Below are 10,872 nucleotides of genomic sequence, written 5' to 3' on the forward strand. Positions count from 1 at the left end.
GGAATTGATTCACAATTATTTCAAATACTGTGTAATTCCAAGAAAATGTTCTCTACTGTTACCTGTGTGAGTCCTGGAGTAGCTTAGTACAGGATCTTTTTTTATATGCTGCTGATATGGGGCTTTGAAAGGCCAAGGTTTGGCAGCACAGTAATTTTCCAGTAGCTGTTTTCCTAACTAGCATGATTAGCTGCCTTAAAAGTGTTCATTGTTCCTTTACATAAATAAAATCTAGATTCTACTCAGAAATATGCTGAGAAGTTTGCTTTAAAATCTGATACCCATTTTAAACTGTGCTGCCCATCATCATTCAGACATTATGGTACGTTTGTAGGGTATAACTTCCCTACTTAAGAATACTGTACCAGAACTAGTATTGAGATTTAAAACCGCAAGAATTGATTGTCTGCTCTCCTTCTCTCTTCTAGTGGGATTTTTATGAGGTTTGACACTCACAGCAGGATATGTCCAAATTAAATAATGCAGTTCAGCGCCATAAGTGGTAGCCAATTAACTGAATATTTCAAGAATTATTCCTATAATGAAGGCAAAATCATGTTGAGGTCTAAATCTGCAAGTTCAGTAGTTTAACTTCATCACTTATGCTCTCATTTTATCTAGTATCTGGTAAAATGGGGTGGTGGCCTCATTTTTATAGCTACCTGATGCTGGCTGATCGCTTCTGCGGAGAGAATACACTCAAGTCACAAAATGGGTTTCTTATAAATGTCAGTGACGGGAATGTTGGTTGGAAAGGGTATCTAGAGGTCATCCAGTCTCTTACCTCTTTCTTGCTCTGAGTCTGGAGGTTGTCCAGTCCAGCCTGAGAGGAAGGATTTTGCCACTGCTAAATCAGGTCATACGTGTTTTTTTCATTTGGGTCTTGGAAACCGCCAGGGATGAAGGTTGCCCTGTTCCAGTGTTCCAGCAGTACCACCCTGATGAAGAATTTTTCTCTTAATTTGTAGCTGTTGCCCCATGTTCTGCTATCTGCCACTACTGAGAGGTGCTTGACGGTGTTATTTTTGTAACCTTTATCAAAGTAGGCTACCGTTAAATCACCACTTGTCCTCTGCCTTTCCAGACTGCTCACAGTTCCCTCAGCCTCATCTTACAGGACACGAGCTCTGGGTCTCAACCATCTGAGTGATGCTTACCTGGACCCTCTTAGTTTTTCAACATCCCTCTAAAACTCGGGGTCCCAAAACTGGACTTGGTATTCCCCCTGCAACCACCAGTGCTAAGTGAAATGCCTGCCTTTGCTCTGCAAGCTATACTTATCATAATGCAGCCCCATGTGTAATTAAATTACTTAAATCACAATTGGATGTGGAAGACGTGTTGTCCGCAATTCAAATGATCATGTTTTAATTATTTGAAAAAGTGGGCATGGGATTCCAGCAGGCTGGTTGGAGTCTGCTTTTTCCTGTCCTAGTACAATCTGCCCCAGCCCTATCACCTCTAGGGGAAAAAGTGAAATACAAAGACTTACAAAATACTAGGTTATGAATGTTCTTTGGCATGTTTACCCTTTTCAATATTAAATAACCTCTGGAGTTCCCCAAGTCCTGGCTCTGCTTAACAAAGTGGACTTTGGCTGTAGGGAAAGCAATATAGCAATGTGTTGGCAGTCTTCTCCCGGCCTTTTGGAGTGTTGGGTCTGTTTGACAATGGACAGTTGTATTATGGATATTAGTGTCTGTATGTGTCCATAATGTAGCTTTTGTCTGTTGATCTGTTAAATTGCTGCGTGACAGTTTAGTGAGGCAGTAGTTTGAAGTTCGCTGGATTCCTTGGCTCTGTCATTCAGTAAGTCTTTGGTCGTAAGTAAGCATTCAAAATGCTTGCTGGAAACAACCTTCAAAGTTGAAAGAATCTGAAACTGTTAAAGTGTGGCAGCTTGTAAAACATCTGTATTAGGTTTGAAGTATGAATCTAATGAGTGGGTACATGTGGTTACACCTTATGCTAAAAAGGCAGCATTGTTAAAAGGAATGCCAAGTTTTTCAAATTGATTGTCATTCCTGGTGTTCTGGAAGTTTTTCCAGGAGCAGTTCAATGATATTTTTGCAAGTGTGGTCCATTTCTGTAAAAGCAAGTACAGAAATTACTGCTGTTTCTAGCAGAGCAGAAGTGTCAACCCAAGAGCTGTCCCTGATCCACATTTGGGCACACGCTTTCATCCAGGTTAAATAATCACAGTCTTAATTCTGCAGTAACGGTTACTTTTTACCAGGGGTGTGAGCCTGCACTGTGTAGCTGTGGGTAAGTCTCTCATTTTCTTGCAGGGTGAACCTATCAGAGTCCTGGTGACTGGAGCTGCGGGGCAGATCGCTTACTCACTGCTCTACAGCATTGCCAAGGGAGATGTCTTTGGCAAAGAACAGGTAAGTCTTACGCTGAATTATCACTTGTCTCCGCTGCGCAGTAAGGAATAAGCTGATGGTAGAACTGCAGTCCCTGAGACTTGTTTTCTTGTAGGCATTTGGAGTGGTTTACCGACATGCAAGTAATTTATTCTTTTAAGTGGTGAGAACTGAGTCCCGCTCTGTTATGCAAGCTTTCAGTTGTCAGTCATGCTGAATTTTTTTCAGTTTTCTGTACATGGATTATAAGTCTTGCACAAAATAGGAGTTTCTAGCAGATAGCAAACCAAATTCATTCTCAAAACAGATTACGTACAACTTGCACTAAAACATTTCTTTTTTTACAGCCTCTTGTTCTTGTGCTGCTGGATATCACCCCCATGATGACAGTACTGGAAGGTGTAGTGATGGAGCTGCAGGACTGTGCTCTTCCACTGCTGAGAGGTGGCCAAAAGAAATTTTTCTTATACTTACAAGATGCTCTAGTACAACTGTTGCATTAATGAGTTCCTGTAGCTGGCAGGAAGCTAAGCAGAAGAAAATATTAGATGATCCTTTCTTGGTTTTATATTTTGTGGAAGATAATTTAATTTTGGCTGTGAGCTAGGAAGAATGTCATCAAATTAGTTTTATGTAAAGAATTCACTATGCAGATACCTGGCTTTTGGTTAATATTGTCTAATCCTGGGTTGTCATCACGTGCAACAAATTGTCAAGTACCTGTGCCTTTGTGTTGTATTCTGGCCTGGTGGTAAAATAAGAATGAATCTTTAGATGTACTTATGTGCCTTTACTAAGTAAAAACAGTCTTTAGAAATATCTTCTGCATAAAGACACAAATGGAAAACTTCATTCATCAAGTCATGTAGACAAGTTAAGTTCTGATAAACAAGCAGAAGAGAGCCAGTACATGCTAGTGATTAATTATAGTACTTACAAAAAAAAAAAAAAAAGAGTGCAGCTACCAGCTCTTGTACTTGTACAAATTCATCCTTCTTCAGTTTGAATGGGAGAGTTCAGTTTTTCAGTTGAAAGGGAGAATTTGTGTTGATAATTGCCGCTAAGAATATTTTTGTGAAGGTGAAGAACAGCGTATGCGCATATGTATGTAGAGAGTGACACTTGAAACTTATCTTTTGACACAGATTTATCCTGTGTTATCAGAGTTTATATCTAAAGCTTTAGACAAATATTTGTGTATGAATACTTGCCAGTAAGCAGTTTCTAATCTGTGGAGTTATGGCCAAATGACTATACCTTTATTTTTGGAAGGGGAAGGTGGTGCTGTTGTCAGATCACACTACATACTATTTACGAACCAAAGAATATTCCCATTAACACTTTACCATGAGTATTTATGTTACTTAGATAATTTTTTTTCGCCCCGTTTCCTTTTTCTAGAGGTCATTCCAACAGACAAGGAAGAAGTTGCATTCAAAGACCTTGACATAGCAATTCTGGTCGGCTCCATGCCAAGGAGAGAGGGCATGGAGAGGAAGGATTTACTCAAAGCAAACGTGAAGATTTTCAAGTCTCAGGGTGCAGCCTTGGACAAGTATGCCAAAAAGACTGTCAAGGTGAATGTAGAAACTGAATTAAAAAACTCTGAGTTATGCAGAGTTCTCAACACGTTGTAGAATGATATTGTGCAAGCAGGAGCCTATTCAGTGCAGGCATTCCTTTCCTTAAGCCCTGGAAAATCTACTGCAGGCAAGGTTAGATGAGATATAGTATGTTAAATAGGTAGATGATTTAGTCTTTAATTTGTTCAGTGAAAAATGTTAGGTCTTACGTTGTATTGCTGTAGTCCACACATACTCTGAACTGGTTACCAGCAATCCTTCAAGGAAAAAAAATTATATAAAAATAAAAAGCAGTGTTCTGCTTGTTATCTCTCTTCTCTGGGAGAACTAAATTATCTGCATACAGCTGCCTACTTCATATCCATCTGTGGGTTTAACATAATGACCCTTAACTTCAGTATCAATATGGAATTACAGTTGCACAAAAAATGGGCTTTATTTAGGTTGTTTGCACCTGGGTCTTTGGAGCATTGGAAGCTTTTAATTGTTCTCTCTCAGATTCCTTCAGCACAGTTAATGGGATCATGTGGCTGCTCTCCTACTGCTCTTAATCTCAGACCCAGACTCCGACTGTGCTTTGTAACTGACTTTTTAATGTCTGCTTCCTCTGTTGATGAACTTCCTACTGCTTCTAAAGACTTGTTTGCTTCTTTATACAGCTGGAATAAAAACTATCAATATAACCATTGCAGAGTAATGGAAAATTTACTGAACTCTATTTCAAAAGGGGGAATACAAAGGGAGGTTGGCAGATTAGCTTGTGTGATTGAGTGTATGTGGAGCTTGTCACTAATCATTTGAGGCGCATTAGTAGATGAAGGATGAATAAAAATCAGTTTTCCATAGTAAGAAATTGAAAGTTTGGGCAATATTTTACTTTTAACTGCGCATGAAAGTTAAGTAATTGTTCTGGCTTTCTTAATTATAAAGCAATTATATAAAGCAGTGGCAGTCATTCAAGGAACCATTTAAAAGGTGATGGTGAATTCGCTGTGGGCGGACTAATGCGTCTGTATCGTGCTTTCCCTGTATCTAGTAGCAGGGGGTTTGAAGACAGGATGTGGGTCAGTGTGCACAACTCCTTAAAAGGTCTGGTTCTCTTTCACATTTGAATGTCGAATTATAGAAAAGATACCTGGCTAGAAAATACTTTTCTGTGCAGTTACAAAAGTTTCTGACTACAAACAACACACATATTAAAAAAATCTTGTTTAAAACAAATGAGATTTAGAAAAAATAACTTTTTGATAGTTTCTTTGAAGGCAAAGTCCTGTATTTCACTTGAGGGAGCTGTTTTGCCAAAATAGCTTCTTCATCTTTCCACATTCCTCTTCCCCTTATTTGTTTTTAGGTTGTGGTAGTTGGGAATCCAGCAAATACTAACTGCCTGATTGCATCGAAGTCAGCCCCATCAATACCAAAGGAAAACTTCAGCTGCTTAACTCGTTTGGATCACAACAGAGCTAAATCTCAGGTAAAAAGTGTGTGTTCAAAGTAGAATGCTTTCTGTTGTCTCTGCTAACTACAAACAGAGCAATGCTTTCCAAGAAGCCTGTGAACTGAGAGGGTGAAGGTAATACAATGGACATCTTTAATTTCTGCTTAGATTGCTCTGAAACTTGGTGTGACTGCTAATGATGTGAAGAATGTCATCATCTGGGGCAACCACTCCTCCACTCAATATCCAGATGTCAACCACGCGAAGGTAAATGTGAAAGGGAAGGAAGTTGGAGTTTATGAAGCTATAAAAGATGACAGCTGGCTGAAGGGAGACTTTATCCTGGTAAGTTCGTGGGGCTTTTTAAAAGGTCATTCTGTGCTTCTGCTTTCTCCTAAGCTCATATGTCATTGTAAACTGGGTAAATGACTGAGTGAAGCAGCTCTTCCTATCTCACTAGAATAAGTCATCTTCAGATAGTTTGTCAGTTATTCACTTTTAAAAATATTAAGGCATTATGAAACTTACGGAAATACTACTAGAAAAAAAGCTATTTGGAGTGCTAAAATGATTCAACAAAAATAATTTTGATCATAACATAAGTGCACCTCATCTGGCACACAAGCACATTGACAGTTCACTGTGGTGACTTTCTTGGGCAGCTTTGCAGATGAAGTAGGATGATCTTCCACTTGCTGCTCCCCACCTGCCAAAATAAGCACGGCAGCCCTTCCCCTGAACATGCATGTACACACACACACGCTTTCCCAAGTCTGTGGCCTCACCAGCAGCATTTCTGAAAAGTAATCTGAAAAATCTAGAAAACACCTGCAAATATTTTAATGTAGGGTGGTAATAAATAATAATTTATATTATATTATTATTAAATTAACTATGTTATCAGTTGATCAAGAGTACAGGTTACCTAAATGCAATATGAAGTGAAAGAAGGATTACTTAAGCCCTTGATGAACATGACTCCGAAGTAGCTGTACTTAGCATGATATTGTAATGTTACTGGCATGCTGACAGCCAGGTACCGTATCTTAGCCAAGGTACCTTTAGTTTGGGACTGAGGATGGGTTTTATCATACGACCAAGCTCTGTCCTGTCTTTGTTTTGGGTATAGCTTATTCAAGTTCATGCTTGTTGCCACAGAATAAATGATTGTAGGCTGGAAACCAGTGTTCATCAGCCAGAGTGGAAGCGGAAACCTGTCCTCATCCTTGATCCTGTGGTGTCTTACGTGGCCAAGGCAGGATACTTTGGCCTTCTAGGTACATCGTAATGCTGGTCTATGCTAGAATGCTTTGCCAAAGAAAGGATATTTCCTAATTCCTGCTTTCTAGACTGGGGTCTGGTTGGCATACAGACTTACCAAAACTGACTAAAAGAAAAAAAAAATACAAGTTTTAAGAAACTATTCTAATTCCAAGAAGTGCAATTCTTCAGTACAAAATTTCTAAACATAAACTTGAGTATCAGGAGGTAGGTTCAGCTATCTTCAGGAATTAAATTTTGTGCATTAAATATTGTAGGATTGAGACCAGCAAGTAGTTCACATTGATATTCAGCAAAAAACCCTTAATTCCCAGTGTTGCTCTGAGACATCTGTTACTGTTGATGCACATGAAGTCTCTTGGTGGTAAAAGCTTGAAACATCTGATTGGTATGAAAGAAGTTAGTGGGCTGTAAAGCAGGTACTAAGAAGTGAGCCAACCTCTGAAATGCTCTGTTGTGTTCTTATCTCAGCAAAACTCTTCGAGATTGTATGACATGTTCATTAGTGATAGAACTATATCTTGACTGATGAATTCATGTTTGTAAGGTGGTCTGTCCTTATGGAATTTACTGACAGTGTTTAGACCAAGACACAATTTTTCTGCTTTACAATTTAGGTTTTATTCTTAATTGCAGACTGTTCAGCAGCGTGGAGCAGCCGTTATTAAGGCTAGGAAGCTGTCCAGTGCAATGTCAGCTGCCAAAGCTATCTGTGATCACGTGAGGGACATCTGGTTTGGCACTCCAGCGGTAAGGTCTTGCTCTTGAGTAAGTGCTTGCTCGCCTAATGCTTTGGTTACATGCTAGTGTCTTGACCTCTGGTGTGTAGTGTGTTGAGAGGGCAAAGAATCTGTCTTTTTCTGGAATAGTGTGTCATGGGAGATGCAGGACATTGAAAATTATAATTTTGCTTGCTTCTAGTGTATGTATTCCTTCCCCTTCTGTTTTCAGGGGGAATTTGTTTCCATGGGAGTAATTTCTGATGGCAATTCCTATGGTGTCCCTGAAGACTTGCTATACTCATTCCCTGTTGTGATCAAGGTAACTAGACTTGGATTTAAATCTAGTTTAAATTTTATCTTCTTCAAGACCTAGTTGAACTGTTGTATGAGCTAGTTAAGAGCTGTGCTTTTAGTGTGGGACTGCAGTTGCTGGGATGTGGGGGTCTTAGCAGTTTTTCACAGACAGGACCATTATTCACCATTTTGTAGTAGCTGTGAAATAAGTTCTGATAGAAACGTAGAATCTCACACAACTAAATGATGCTTGCTCTATTCTTTATCTGAAACCAAAATTAACTTCCTGATGTGGGTTTTTTATGGCCATAAACTTTTCCTTAATGCTGCAAAATTTCCTTTGTGCAGACTGAATGAGGCTTGTTCTCATATGGAGGGGCTTTCTGTTTGTTTTCAAACAGGACAAGACCTGGAAGTTTGTTGAGGGTCTTCCTATTAATGATTTTTCTCGTGAGAAGATGGATCTGACAGCCAAGGAGTTAACTGAAGAGAAGGAGACTGCTGTAGAATTCCTCTCCAGTGCGTGACTAGGTGTTGAGGAAACACAAAATCATTTAAGAGTGGAAGAATCTAGAAGTCGTCTCTAAGTCTGCTACCAAACACTATTACTGTATTCAAGTGAACTGTCTGTGGCAATTGTGCATTTTCGAGTTCATATGCTTACCGGTACTGTTATGCCTATTGAGTTATTAGCAAAAAGATTAAGGAAGTATAACTAGTTTGGTCAACAAATTTTGTCCGTTCAAGACTAGTTGCTTTCTGTGTATGATACAGAGTAATTGTTTGCCTTGGCTACTAACGCACAATCTGAGTTTTGATTAGAATTTGGCACTATTGGAACGTGTCCTAGTTGGAGCATCCTGTGGCTCAACTGAAATATTAGAATGCCAGTAGTTCTCCTTGAACCGATTGTTCAGTGACTCACGTCTTCACTCTGGTTATGCTTACAATGTTTGTCAATAGAAATATTAAAATATGCTTAATCACATAGTGGCTAAGAGTGGTCTGTGGTGCTTTATTTGCATATTTTACTTATGTAACTAACAGAATTTGATGCCCCTGAAGGCATATTTTAAGAAACTGAGGGAAACTAGTTTTAGGAAGCTTTGAGAATTTTCCTAGTGCAGCCCACAAACATCTTAGCATCAGGAAGCTATTTCAACTATATCATATTTTAATTACTCCTTTGCAGAGATGCAAGTGAGTGTTGCTGTAATGCTCTTCCTAGAGTCCTGCTTTGTGTCTTCCTACTGTAGTAGCCCATCTTATGTAAACTTAAGGAATTCAGACTAGGTTTGTTGTTCTGGAAATTTCTTAGATGTACTAAGCACCTTAAATACTTCCTTCCCTGTCTGCAGAGTACAAACTCTCACAGTAATGGGGTTTTTCTCATACACTCTCAGTGCTCAGTTGTTGTCTGTCCTGTTCCAATATAAGCATTTTTGCTAAAGTAAATCTTGGGTCTGTCTTATCTGCAGTCATCTCACTTCCCTTTTTTTGGTTTGTCGTCCTTAAATGAGGATTCAAGAAGTAAAACTCTGTTGATGAGAGGAAAAAAAATAAACAACCCAGCTTAAATTGTATTCTAAGCAAACTGAATGGTTTCTTTGAGGATTTATCAACTAGAACATAAAATAAACCAGCAAACATCAATAAGCTTACCCTTAAAAATGTCTGCTGCCAGAACATTTCACTAGCTTCTAGGTGCTGCGACAGTAAGCAGCAAAGGCTCAGCTATACCTAAACCGTGGGAAGGGAGAATAAGCGTTTCAGAAAGTGGGAGTGTCTGCTGCAGCGGAGGCCAGCTGGAGGCAGGGCACCACAGGTGAGTGCCGTGTGCGTTTATGAAGCAGCTGTTGCAAGAACTTATGCATTCTGGTGTCTTAAGAATAAACAAGAAGTATACACCCTGTATTTTTTCACTGGTTTTCTCAATCCTCTAAACCCCTTGGCGTTTAGCTGTGGAGCAACAGTAAGAAAATGTCACGTGTCTGTTTTTGTGACAGTTTGGAAACTTCTGCAGAAAGTCGGGAGGTAAGGAAAGCCGTGCCCATGTGATTACTGCCTTCCGGTGTTCCATACCAAGTCAGTAAAACTTCTTTTCAGCATGAAACTGGGGCCCAAAGGAATACGTTCCCGTCATTACCATGCTACAGCTTGTTTTAAGATGTGTTTTGCAGTGAATGTTACAGGAGAGGGAGCCTGTAGCCTTTTTGAACGGAGTAACAGTGTGGCTGTAGCCAAGTAAAGGAATGAGTATGCACCTGTGCCTGAAAACCATAAAGGTATGATAAAACGCTGCTGGTGTACAGCACGTTTTGTGCCATACCTACAGAAACATCACAATGCAGGGAAAGAAGCATTTAAAAAAAAAAAAAATCTGGAAGAGCTGGTTCTCCAGGGTTTTTTCATGTTTGTTTTAAAGCAGCCTTCTCCAGGAGGCAACTCACTTGCGAAGTGACACTTATAACACGTGGTGTATCAGAATAATTGCATAATTAACCTCAGTACCTGGTAGACTGCCTCATTTTTTCACCTCCTCAAGCTAACGCTTGAATCTACGGTTGATTCCTCTCATGAGCTTGAAGCATTGTTTGTATTTCCTCCAGACATCTGTGAAGCAATTCCACAGGAAATCTCTCATCTGCCCACTGACCAGCTTTGCCACCTGGCCGCTACCAAGTGGTAGATCCTTGCATTCATGTGTCTGAACTGAAACTCTGAACTGTTTTGCCCTGGTTTTGTATTTCTGGGAGACTCCCTCCTGCTGTGGTTACTTCTCTCTTACAGTGGCTTGTGTTACTTGTGCAGTCTGCCCTGTTTTTGCAGGGCGCTTTGTGCTTCTCTTAGTAGGTGATACATGAAGTACGAGTACAGGCTGGGTGGAGAGTGTATGAAGTACGAGTACAGGCTGGGTGAGAATGGATCGAGAGCAGCCCTGAGGAGAAGGACTTGGGGTACTGGTGGATGAAAAGCTGGACGTGAGCCGGCCGTGTGCGCTGGCAGCCCAGAAAGCCAACCGTATCCTGGGCTGTATCCAGAGAAGTGTGGCCAGCAGGTCGAGGGAGGGGATTCTCCCCCTCTGCTCTGCTCTGGTGAGACCCCACCTGGAGTGCTGCATCCAGCTGTGGAGCCCTCAACATCAGAAGGATATAGACTTTTTGTCCAGAGTCCAGAGGAGGCCACGA

The 10,872-nt window shown here is 40.2% G+C and overlaps 1 protein-coding gene across 1 annotated transcript; it reads left to right on the forward strand.

Moving 5' to 3' along the window:
- The first annotated feature begins 2,293 nt into the window (after positions 1-2,293).
- MDH1 (malate dehydrogenase 1, NAD (soluble)) lies at positions 2,294-8,670 on the forward strand. Its single transcript, XM_010161672.1, has 8 exons — positions 2,294-2,387; positions 2,714-2,810; positions 3,768-3,943; positions 5,301-5,423; positions 5,556-5,732; positions 7,305-7,418; positions 7,620-7,709; positions 8,086-8,670. Exons 2-8 carry the CDS (start codon positions 2,747-2,749, stop codon positions 8,209-8,211), a joined length of 870 nt encoding a protein of 289 aa, XP_010159974.1. The 5' UTR covers positions 2,294-2,387; positions 2,714-2,746; the 3' UTR covers positions 8,212-8,670.
- The last annotated feature ends 2,202 nt before the right edge of the window (positions 8,671-10,872 follow it).

This window comes from Eurypyga helias, unplaced genomic scaffold, assembly GCF_000690775.1.
Source record: "Eurypyga helias isolate BGI_N326 unplaced genomic scaffold, ASM69077v1 scaffold28071, whole genome shotgun sequence".
NCBI classification, from domain to species: Eukaryota; Metazoa; Chordata; class Aves; order Eurypygiformes; family Eurypygidae; genus Eurypyga; species Eurypyga helias.

Excerpts from the sequence above, each read along its gene's own strand:
- MDH1 (XM_010161672.1), top strand. The coding sequence starts at position 2,747 with ATGATGACAGTACTGGAAGGTGTAGTGATGGAGCTGCAGGACTGTGCT. Across the intron at positions 2,811-3,767 it reads TGCTCTTCCACTGCTGAGAG|AGGTCATTCCAACAGACAAG; the intron begins GTGGCCAAAAGA and ends TCCTTTTTCTAG. Across the intron at positions 3,944-5,300 it reads ATGCCAAAAAGACTGTCAAG|GTTGTGGTAGTTGGGAATCC; the intron begins GTGAATGTAGAA and ends ATTTGTTTTTAG.